The sequence below is a fragment of the Lynx canadensis genome, chromosome A3 (assembly GCF_007474595.2).
Source record: "Lynx canadensis isolate LIC74 chromosome A3, mLynCan4.pri.v2, whole genome shotgun sequence".
Classification (NCBI taxonomy): domain Eukaryota; kingdom Metazoa; phylum Chordata; class Mammalia; order Carnivora; family Felidae; genus Lynx; species Lynx canadensis.
In genome coordinates this window covers 14,127,249-14,139,092 of record NC_044305.1, presented here as the reverse complement: position 1 = coordinate 14,139,092, position 11,844 = coordinate 14,127,249, and the positions used below count along the sequence as shown (strand labels likewise).

The window sequence follows — 11,844 nt, the reverse complement described above, 5'->3', positions numbered from 1 at the left end:
TGTTGATTCACATTCTTTATTTTATAGCGTTTTCAATCAGGATTCGAAATCACAATTCATCAGGTTACAGGTCCCATGGGTTTCTCCCGTCCCCTGTTCTCCAGGAGAGCAGCCTCCAACCCCCATGGGCTGTAACTGTGGCTAAATACTAAAGTGCTCACGTGGGAAGAGATGGATCGCATTCTCCAACTTGGAGGCCTCTCCTCTCTCCCTCCTGCTCCCAGGGAAACATCTGTGACTCACTCGTACCGTACTGAGTTCAGTCTCTGGGTGCTGCCTTCCCAGCCCACGCTGCCCAGAGAACCTCAGCCCTCAGATGCGTAGGAAGGGGAGACATAAGGCTTCTGGACCCCTTCCTGTCACCTTTGCTGGAGCCAGGCTAACGCTGGGCGGCTCTTTCCACTTTCTGAGCACCCACGGGACCTAATACGGTGCTGTTCACGGGGGATGCCCAGACGTTTCTGCTGGAAACAGGGAGGGATCCCATCTTCTAGGACAGCTCCCACCAGCCACTGGCTCAGGGGAGTCTCCCTTGACCCCGTCTGGAGAAGAAGGTTACGATATTTTGCCTGCCTGAGAAATTTCACCCTGGCCTCTTGCGAGGCTCCAATCTATCTTCTGACTTTTTATTTTTTTCTCATCTCTGAAATACGTGGCCTTGGCTCATTAAACATGCTTACCCCCTGGGGTGTGGGTGGGGAGGTAAAGACCAGCTGCTGGAACGAGGAAGGGCTGATGGCCTCAAAGGTCCTCAAAGGACGGGAGTCCTTGCTGGAAGAACCTTGGGCCACTCGTGAGACATTAGGGCCCAGGCTTGGCCTGACCCCAGAATTACGGTCAAACTGACTCGATTAAACAGGAAAATCCTAAACAGGGTAGGTAGAGGCGTCAGCTGGGATTTCTAGAACTCTCCTGGCGCGCTCAGGCGCACAGAGGAGCAGCAGGGAGGCTTTGCACAGCCTCCACCTCCTCAGGAAGTCATCTGTCCCTCCCCCCGTCTCCAGGGATTGGAAATAACCCTAGCTGCCGGGGATTGGCAGCGGTAAAATTCAAACGACGGGCACGGGAGGGGCACCAGCCGAGCAGAACACACACCGCCTGTGAAGGACTGGCACAGCGCAGCCCCAAAAGCCTCTGTGAGGCAGGCGAGCTCTCAAGGCGAGACGATCTCTCCAGAGTGAAACCTAAAGCAGGCAGTGGGGGATGTCAGTTGTGCCCATGCGATTCGGTGGCCCCCGTTTCCAACTGTTTAAGACAAACACCATTCCAGATTGCTGAAATAAGGCTCCTTTGCATCCTAGCCACAGAACAGCTCAGAGAGCTTGTTTCCCAGCAGCGGGTGATGGCAAAAGCCTTCTGGGAGGGCCCAGCCCAAAGAGAGTCCCGGAGCGGGGCTCAAAGGGTCCGAAATGTGTCGTTGGGCAAGGCGGACGGCAGTGATGTGATGTTGGCTGAGTGGATGTCGGCCCAATCCGGAAAGGTGCCCAGCTGGAAGATGGTCTGTGCCCAAGTATTCATGGCCAAGCTGAGCAGGAGGACGCCCATCAAGTTCATCAGGAGGCCTGTCCGCACCTGAAACGGAGCCCAGAGTAAGGAAGGGGTCACTGTACGGATGGGAAAACCCACACTCAGAGTCAAGGAAGTCATTCACTCAAGGTCTCCCAGCCCGGAAGCGATGGTTCCAGGACACGAGGCCGGTGGATGCCCACAACCCTCCCATCTTTACATGACCCTGGGCTGTCCCTCAAAGAGCTGCAAATGTCCCCAGCCCTCGAGTGGTTTCTAGGTGTCAGGTACTCTGTCACACAGATGTGTCCCTTAACCCTGAAAGCAACCCTTCGCAGGTGATTATTATTATTATTTCCACTTTACAGAAGAGGAAACTGAGGCTCAGAGAAGTGGGCTTACCCACGTCACACAGCTTGAAAATGATCTGGTTTGACCAGTAACACACGCGCGCGCACACACACACACACACACACACATACACTCATACACACTACACGTCTACTTAAGGCTATACTTACTTGTTGCGAAGGTTTGTCTGATGGAAGTTTTGACCTTTTTAAGAAGCTAGAACAAGTTTGCTTCTTCCCCGGGGCCAACCTCCTGGGCCATTCAGTCCAACCTGGGGCTGAAAATCCCTGTTTCTCATCGGGGTTTTCTGATGTTCCATCTTGGCCTTGCCCCGCTGTGAACTGCACGGTAGGCAAGTGACTCCCTTTTCAATCCCCCTTTGGGACCTTTTCCTCACAGAGAAGGTCTCCCTCGGGTGCGCTTCACGCCCTTAACGCTCTCTCCTCCTCGCCAATGGCCCTCTTTGACAAGGAGGGGTTCAGAACCTTCTCCAGGGCAATTGCTATCGGAGCAAAACTAATTATTTTGCTTTCTTCGGTCTGCGTTTATTTTTAGACTTCCCTTCTGTGGCACACGTTACCAGTTTTCCATGTACGGATTGCAGCGGAAACTCTTCTTTTCAAATACTCTTAAGTTTTTTTAAAAAATGTAAGTTGATTACAGTTGTTAAGTAAACATTGCCACGGATGGTTCGCGGAAAGGGCATCAAGTCGTGAAGGGCGTATGCCAAGCAACAAGGTCGAACTGTGTCGTGCTATCCTGCCTTTGCTCTTGGGGTACATTCAAACCCTGGCAACTTTGGAGGATTGGAAGGGGACAGGCCTAAGCTTTGGGGCGGCCAGGAGGAGGGCTGCGCTCCTGGGAGCCTGCCTCAAAATGCCTGCTTAGTCCCACATTCGTTACGTCCGCTGCCTACATCATCACTGTCTGGACCCAAGCCTCCAGAGCCAGCGCCTCTCTGTGCCTCCTTGTGCCCCTCGGCATCTTTCTGTCCCTCTCCGTGCTCTCGGCAGGCCTCTACCTCTCGGAGCCTCTCCATTTCTCTCGTGTCTCTTTGTTCCCAGGATGGGCGTCACATCTCCATTTCTGTCTTCCCTAAGCAGCCTCCCTTTCCACACTGGCCCCCAGCCCCCAGCAGTCCACTCCACCGGGCAGCCAAAGCCATCTCGGAGGGGCACGAGTGAAACCACATCCCTGTGACGTCGGACAGCTGAAGGGACTCCACCCTAGAAAGTCTCCGTCTCTGCTGTTTTTTCTGCCAGGCTCCGTATCCTCATGTTCCGGATTCTGCCTCTGCATAAGCCAAGAAGCTCTTTTCCCACCTCGAGGGGGAGGCAAGAAAGTGAATCATTCTCTGTTTTGTCCTAGGCCCCGAACACCTGATAACACCTAAGGGCCAGATCCCAAACACGGACCCTTACCTTTCGGGGATTCATGGAATCATACCTATTGCTCACCGGACTCTCTCTTTGATTGGACCTAGCGGATTCTTAAAGGAACACACGCGTTCCCTAGACCCTTTTCCAGTATAAACCCCTAACCCCGAGCAACGAGGAGACTCATTTTTCTCTCCATTCTGAGGGTCTCCCAGACACTCTGTCCATTATTCTCTGTCTCTCATACTCTTCAGTAAACTCTGTTTTCACTGTCCCTGGCTCACATTTGATTTCGGTCCTGTGTGAAGCCAAGGACCCTTTTGGCTGGCCCTGTGGGACCCTCCCCTGGGCTCTCAGACCCAGCCTTGCCCTGCTTAAATCCCTTGAAAGTCCTCCCACTGTGCGCTGAATAATATCTTAAGTCTGTGCCTTGCATGCTGTGCACCGACCTCCCCTCCCGGGCCTCTGGTCTCATCTTCCCAATTCCAGGCACACCAGCCTCCTCCTTCTCTCTGTTTGCTCTGTGACCTCTTTCTGTCTCTCACTCTTGTCCACCCCCTTTCTCTCTCCCTCCCCAGCTCCTGCTGGGGTATCTGTGCCTGGAGAGCCTGGACTGGGAACACCACCCTCTTCAGTTACTTACACCAGCTTTGGATCTGCATTCCCTGAGTGCCCCAGGCAGCCAGTGGAAGCAGCAGGGGAGGCAGGGGAGGGAGGGAGAGAGGGTTCAGCAGGGGAGCGAGGGGAGAGGGAACACACCGGCAGCTCTCCCCACTGCTGCTACCCCAGTTCCTCCCTCCTAAAGATTCCAGGCACAGAGCAGCTGGAGGAACAAGTAAGAAAAGAGAGCAGTGCCCAGAGAGGGGAGGAAGTCCCTTGTCCCTGAAGCAGACTCTGGAAAGTCATCACGAAGGCCATTTCCTGAAATTGTCCAAGCACAAGAACCATCCCAGAGTGTCTGTTAAAGCGGATCCCCCTGGTCCGGCTCCGAATGACTTATTCAGAAACTGGGGTTTGGTAAAGTGGGACCAGGGGTCCCTCCCAGACGTCTCGCCCGGCACCTGCTGTCCACCCCCCGTCTCGGGCCTCTGTCGGGACGTGCCAGGACTCACCATGTCTTTGACCAGCAAGTGTCCAGAGGCGAAGGCAATCGAGTTGGGGGGCGTCGAGACCGGGAGCATGAAGGCATAGGAGCAGCTGACTGTGCCGGGGACCATCAAGTAGAGGGGGTGCACCCTCAGGCGGATGGCCTGGACCGAGGCAGGGGCGGGGGCGGTGACCCCGGCAGGGAAAGAGAGAGAAGCGACGACAACCGATGGAGACGGTTGAAAGCCACAACAGGTAAGACACGGAAAGAGACGCACAGGGACGCATAGACGGAGACTGGCAGAGAACAGTGGCAGCAGACGAGAAGACAGGTTGGGAGACGACACAAGGAGAGATACAGCCAGAAACGCAGATCCACAGGCAACAGTAGAGACAGACAAGAAGAGAACCCAAATCAAAGGACACATGGAGAGGACATTCCCCAGGTTAGTGACATCCTGGGGCCACACTGCATGTTCACTGGGGACGATGGGCTGGGGAGATTTATCTAGAACACACCTTCTCCAGCCTGAGAGTGCAGCATCATACCCGGAGGGCTTGCTAAAACACGGCATGGCGGCCCCACTTTGCCCAGAGTTTCTGATTCAGCAGGTCTGGGGTGGCCCCAAGAGCCTGCATTCGAAATGAGTTCCCTGCTGCTGGGTCCAGAGAACCAGGGCTCTAAAATATCAAGTCCTGGGGCGCCTGGGTAGCTCAGTCGGTTGAGTGTCTGACTCTTGATTTCGGCTCAGGTCACGATCTCACAGGTTCATGAATTCGAGCCCCACGTCGGGCTCTGCGCTGACAGTGTGGGGCCTGCTTGGGATTCTCTCTCTGCCCCCCCCCCCCAATAAATAAATAAACGTTTACAAGTTTTTTTAAAAAAATAGTAAAACAAAGTAACAAGTCCCCTGCCTGGTCCTTCCCTCGGCCAAACAGTCCACACCTTTACTTGGGGCCTCACCGGATTTCAAGGACACGTCTGTCGATGAGCATTTCCCGATTTCTAAGATTGTGTGAATCAAATGCGTCTGTGTGTTGACCTCGCTCAGTGGGCCACTGGTTCGTCACCTCCCCCAAATGACATATTCATCTACAATTCACGTGGGTTTCTTCTCTGCTATTGTATTTAAGATAGGACATTTTTGGCCCCTCTGGCAAATTTTTATAACCCAAAGCATATAACTTTTCTCAGAAAGTGCTAAATGCGTCCCCTGACACGTAAAACGTTTGGGTTTTGATGACAAGCAACATTTGGAAGCCTGTGTGATTTGCCAGTGTCTTCTCCAGCAAAAGTCGCCCCAACAGACCTGGCTGGGTCCCTGCTTCTCCTCCCCCCATCACCCTGAAGTGTCCCATCTCTCCCAATCATCTGCTCCCTCAGAGCCCGGTGAAGGGTGTGATTAAGTCCAATCACACGTGGCAAGGTTTGGGGACCCCCCTCCCCTCACTACTGGCGGGAGTGCCCACTTTGGAGGGCAGTTTGCCCACTTCTAACAAAAGTATACACGCACAAGCTCTCCGATCCAGGGATCTCAGCCAGGAACGTATCTAGATGGACCCAAAGGCGCACAGACAAGGAAAGGTCCGGCAAACATTGCTGGACCACCGCAAAGGCTGGAAGCAAACCTACGTGTCCATCACCGAAGATCTGAAATAAACCCACTGCCATCCACTGGTAACAGAATATCCTCTATTCCCTGAAGAAGGATAAAGTACATCTCCGTGTGCTAAGGCAGTGCGAACTCCCTTACAAATTGAAATAAGCCGACAAAAGCCAAAAACACAGTGGCTCAGGTAAGCGTGCCTGGTTGATCACTGTTCGCATACAAAGCCTGGAGTTGCAACACTGATTTAATCTGATCAATTTTGGATTCTATTGAGATAATCGTGGGCTAAAAGCCTTCTCTAATCTATTTAAATACGGAACCAAGCCCATCGTTTCTAATGTTAATCAGTTTTGAAATTCCTAACATAGACTCTATTTGATGGTACGCGCCCAGATTTATTTTGCTATTTGCATCTCTGTTTACGTGTGAGATTGAGTCGTGACTACACCCCGCCCTCCCCCATCGCTCTGCTGTCCTTTGGTTTCAGCGGCTGCGTTTTGCCAACCTTATTCCTGGGTTGCACGGCTTTCTCTGTCTTTCCGTGCTCTGAAATAGTTTGAATAAGGTGGGAACGATCTGCCCTTTGAAGGTCTGGAAGCTGTCACCCAGCTAACCCTCTGAGGACGGGCTGGTGATTTTTTAGGGCGGCGGTTCTCCACTGAGGATGGTTTTGTCCCCCACCCCCGACCAGGGGACGCTTGGCAACGTCTGGAGACGTTTTTGATTGTCATGATGTAGGGGAAGCTCCTGGCTGGCACCTAGCAGGCGGCGGCCAGGGCTGCTGACCGTCCTACCGTGTCCAGGGCAGCCCCACACAACAGACAGCTCTTTGGCCCCAAATGTCAACAGTGCTGAGAAACCCTGCTCTAGAGGGAGGTTAGAACTGCGCCTACCATTAGAGTTTCTTCTGTGGTTATTTGCCTTACTCAGATCTTTCTACTTCGTCTGAATCCAAATTTGACATTTTCTATTTTCCTAGAAACCTCTCCGAAGGGAGAAATTGGGTGCACTTTTGAAAATATTTACTCTGTGTATTTCTTAAAGAAAAAAAACCTCAGGGGCGCCTGGGTGGCTCAGTCGGTTAAGCGTCCGACTTCAGCTCAGGTCACGATCTCGCGGTCCGTGAGTTCGAGCCCCGCGTCGGGCTCTGGGCTGATGGCTCAGAGTCTGGAGCCTGTTTCAGATTCTGTGTCTCCCTCTCTCTGCCCCTCCCCGGCTCATGCTCTGTCTCTCTCTGTCTCAAAAATAAATAAACGTTAAAAAAAAAATTAAGAAAAAAAAAGAAAAATCAGTATTAAAAAAAAATCAGGGTCTAACACGTTCATGCGGTTTAGAAGAGGGCGATGGCACCTGTAGTCCCCCATGGAGCGCCAGTGGCAGGGGAGAGATTTCTGAAGCACCCACCCTCCGCGCCCTCCCCCCCACTCCGCGCCCTCCCCCCCACTCCGCGCCCTCCCCCCCACTCCGCGCCCTGCCCCCCCCCTCCCAGGACTCTCACCAGCTCCGCCAGGACGGGCAGGAAGATGATGATAGTGGCCGTGTTGCTGGCAAACTCGGTGAAGAAGGCGACGACGACAGTGATGAGCAGCACGGCCAGCGGGGGCGGCACGTTCTCCAGGGGGTGCAGCTGCCCACCGATCCACGCAGATAGCCCCGACTCCTGCGGGGGGCGGGGGGCCTCTGTTCAGAGCCGGCCCAGCCCCAGCTGCCACCCCCCGAGGGCTGGGCCCAGGAAGGTCCTTAGGACGGACCACAGTGGTGACCATCAGTGCTACAGAATGGTCTCCAGGGGGCGCCTGGATGGCGCAGTCGGTTAAGCGTCCGACTTCAGCCAGGTCACGATCTCGCGGTCCGTGAGTTCGAGCCCCGCGTCGGGCTCTGGGCTGATGGCTCAGAGCCTGGAGCCTGTTTCTGATTCTGTGTCTCCCTCTCTCTCTGCCCCTCCCCCGTTCATGCTCTGTCTCTCTCTGTCCCAAAAATAAATAAAAAACGTTGAAAAAAAAAATTTAAGAATGGTCTCCAGGCTCTCTTCTGCTGACTTTTTCAGGAGTTACTCTACTCAGGGGTATTCAGGTATTCAATCAAGTGAACCTTTACCACAGCCCTTTTCGCAACCCAGTATCCTCTGAGACCAACACGCTTCGCTGTTTTCAAAGGATCTTTACACATTTCTTTTATGGTTAATAGAAAATGTACCGCTTTTTTCTCCTGCTGAGAAAAAATTAAACCAATCGTATAAAAAAAAAAAAAAAAGAAAATTTACCGCTTCTCTAGAACTTAAAATTTCATAATGGATTCTAGAACACAGCATACTATTTTTTTTTATTTTTTATGTTTATTTTTGAGAGAGAGAGAGAGAGGGAGAGAGAATGAGTGGGGGAGGGGCAGAGAGAGAGGGGGACACAGAATCCCAAACAGGCTCCAGGCTCTGAGCTGTCAGCACAGAGCCTGACGCAGGGCTTGAACTCACAGACCAAGAGATCATGACCTGAGCCGAAGTCTGACGCTTTAACCGACTGAGCCACCCAAGCACCCTATGTATTCACATAAATAAAATACTATACTATACTTGTCCCCAGAATTTGACTTAAAAGTTACCTTGAAGGAACGAATCATAAATGCTTAAAGATATTTTTCTCTAGAAGAGACTGTAAAATTAACTTGCTTCTTTTACGTCTGTACCTCGGCACTGTTTGTCTGATAGCCTAGAAATTATGGCGAGTGGCTGAGTCAAGGTCCCAGCCCTCCCCTGGCCCAGGGAACTGTGCAAGGAAAAAAATGGGGCCACTGGTTTTTCCCAGAGGCCACTCCTAGGAGACTGGCGGCCGTGTGCGCGATTTAAGGGAGAGAGGCTGGAGAGAAGGAATATTAATGACTTGGATGAATGAGAAGCCAAAAGCTTCCCAGTGGCTGGGCCTCTGGGTGGCGGGCTTCTGGCCAAGGTCGCAGCCCCTACGGGTCCTTGGCTCAGCTTCTGCAGTCAGAGGGCGGTCCCGCAGGGGCAGCGGCAGAACCCCCTGCTTCCCGGGGTTCTCTTGGGGACTCCAAAGGGCTTCGCCTGCCCTTTCCCAATCCCTTCGGTATCAAAGCTCTGTTTCCTTGGAAACACACAGCCCCATGGTGTTCCAGGGGGAACCATGCAACAAGCAAGTTTGGAGGTTGTATACCCAGAGGATGAGGAGAAAGGGCTCTGGAATCAGAATGACCTTGTTCCCCACCTTAATCCTTTCTAGCTGTGCTGTCCCGGGCAAGCAACTTAACCTCTCTGTGCCTTAATTTTTTTAAATCTGTAAACGAGGGTGTAACAGCGCCTGTCCCAGAAGGTAACTGTTGGGAGAAAAGGAGCTAATCTATAAAGCAGTTGGAAAATGCCTGGGTGACCTGGTGAGGGCCCCACACGTGCCAGCTGTCATTAGTAGCTTCGAGTCACAAGGGGAAACACTCAGAAATTGCCCAGTGCGGTGGTTGTCAAACTGTGTTCCTTATGGCCCCCCAAAGATGTCAAGAGGTGCCTGAGGCCATGTTGCAGGATGGGAAGGGAGAGGCTTGACCATCTTTAAGAGCCTCAGAAAACACACCAGGCTCAGCGGCTTGAATACAACTCTGTATAGTAATTCCTAGGGAAAGAGAACCAGTGAATTTGATCCAAGGAAAGGAAAAAGAGAAGGCTTCCTGCACACGTGTGAACATTCAGACCACTGTGCTGCTTACAAGCTGTACGATGTTGGGCAGATCGATGAACATCTCTGTCCCTCGCTTTCTTCAAGGAGTTGGCGGTAAGGGTCAGACAAAGACGCGCAAAACACGGTTCCTCTACATAGTAAGCCCTGGATAGGATTCATTACTATTTCTTTAATTCAACATGCACGTAATGTAGAGTTCACTCTGTGCGAGGCACTCGTCCAAAGACTGGGCTAATATTAGCTCATTTAATCCCCGTAACAGCTCCATCAGGTAAGTGGTATAAATATCTCCATCTTATGACTGAAGAAACTGAGGCACACAGAGGTGGTAACTTGCCTGAATAAGTGAAGTAATTTGCCCTAGGGTTGGAATTCTGAGCTGGGACTCTAGCACTTTCTTCAACAGGCTACCTCTCCAATGACATGATAATGCCAGTCGTCCATCATCATTATCATCATCACCATGACCATCATCATCGAGGTGACTCTCCAGCAGAAAATGAGGGATAGGGAGCATAAACACATTTCTGCTTGCCTACAGGGTTTGCTCCACTCTGACTTACTCTCAAGCTCCTATAACCTCAATGTATTTGTAGATAAGTTTATTCGGATGGAGATTAAATGAGATATGCTTAAAGGTGCCAGAGGGAGACCAATTTTCAATTCACGAGACGGTGAAACTGTACTCACAATTCAAGGACGAGGGCTGACGGTGGCCCTGGTTTTAGCGCCCGGTATGTATCAGCCCTGTGCACTTTCCACACATCGTATCGGCAGTGCTAAAAACAGCCCATTTTACGGGTCATGTCCAACAAATATTTATTGCGCGTGTTATGTACCAGGACTCTTCGGGATGCTGGAACAGTAGTGAATGAGACATATATGATCCCTGCCCTCATGGCGCTTACGTTCTAGTAAGGGAGACACCAACTGAGAAATGAACAGGGCAATTTGGGGGAAGGGAACAAGGAAGGAAATAAGTGGGGTGGTAACAGGGAGAGGGATTATAGGCGAGGCTACTTTAGAGATGGTGCCAGGGAGGGCCTCTGAGTTGGTGACCTTGGAAATGACCTGAAGGGCCAGGACTCAGAGATCTCAGGGAAGAGTATTAGGCAGAAAGCAAGCAGATGCAAAGGTCCAGGGGTGCAAATGAGTCTAGGGTAGCTGAGGAGCATCGAGGGGCCAGTGGGACTGGAGGGGACAGAGGCAGGAGCCGACAACGGGAAGGTAGGCAGGGGCCAGGCCATGCTGGGCCTTGTGTGTAGGCCCAGGAAGCCTTCAGACTAGAGTCTGAATATGTCGGGAGTAATGGGCAGTTTTTACAGCGGGAGAGAAGCGTAGTGAGGACACTGAGCAGGTTTAAGTGCGTTGCTCAAGCTCAAAGCGAGCACCGGGATCTGCTTCCAGCCCTTCTGAACCAGTACTTGGGGGTCCACACACCCGGGCTCATCCTGGACCCCGTCCGAGGACCTGTAAGCCCCAGGAGGCCTGGCTGTGGCCTGGCGAGGGTACAGGGCAGGGGCCGAGAGGCGGGATGTGCCATGAGCGCTCTGGTCCCGCCTGGGGCAGGCCGCGCGGGCCTGGGCAGGGGATGGTACCGGCCGGGGTTGGGGGAAGCGGGCAGCTGCCACACAAAGGCCTTGTTGAACAGAAACCCCGGCGACCGCCCAGGGCCGGGCCAGGAGCCAGACTGACCTCCCAGATGGCCAGTGGCCCCGCGGCCCAGCCCCCACCGAGAGCGGGGCTTTTCCCACCACATCCCAAGCTCAGAGGAGCCTCTGGGGTAGAGGACCGTCTCCTCTGCCCCCTGCCTCAGGGTCAGACAGGGTTCACGTCCTCTCGACACGTGGCACCACGTCCACCGAGTTGCTCAGGCAAGAACCTCCACGCCATTTCCCCCTTTGCTCCCACATTCGGTCATCATAACCAACTGCGTCGGCCACGTTCCGAGGTCTCCACGGGCATCGACTCATCCAATAACTGTCACAAGTCTGTGGCACGGCGCCATTATTATTCCCATTTTACAGATGAGGAAACTGAAACGCGCAGCTGAGGTACAAGACCTGCAAACCCCCCCCCCCCACCCCCCGCCCCAGGCAGTCTGGTTCGACAGCCCGGGCCTTTTCCCATTGCACTGCATGGCCTCTTTGGGACCCGGATAACAGGCCACTTCCTCCGGGAAGCCTTCCCTGATACATCCCCAGGAGGAGGCAGTGGTGAGAAAAGTCAAGA

The 11,844-nt window shown here is 53.0% G+C and overlaps 1 protein-coding gene across 5 annotated transcripts in view; it reads right to left on the bottom strand.

Annotated features, from left to right (window-relative positions):
* Positions 1-11,844, bottom strand: part of SLC13A3 (solute carrier family 13 member 3) — a 75,209-nt gene continuing 63,365 nt past the window's right edge. For 4 of the 5 annotated variants that reach the window (XM_030309461.1, XM_030309462.1, XM_030309465.1 and 1 more), the window contains 3 exons: positions 7,428-7,589; positions 4,346-4,483; positions 1-1,572 (listed from right to left, as the gene is read on the bottom strand). In XM_030309461.1, the coding sequence (XP_030165321.1) occupies positions 1,396-1,572; positions 4,346-4,483; positions 7,428-7,589 (477 nt within the window). In that variant the 3' untranslated portion in view covers positions 1-1,395. The remainder of the gene's footprint in view (positions 1,573-4,345; positions 4,484-7,427; positions 7,590-11,844) is intronic. The other variant, XM_030309463.1, reaches the window with a different exon arrangement.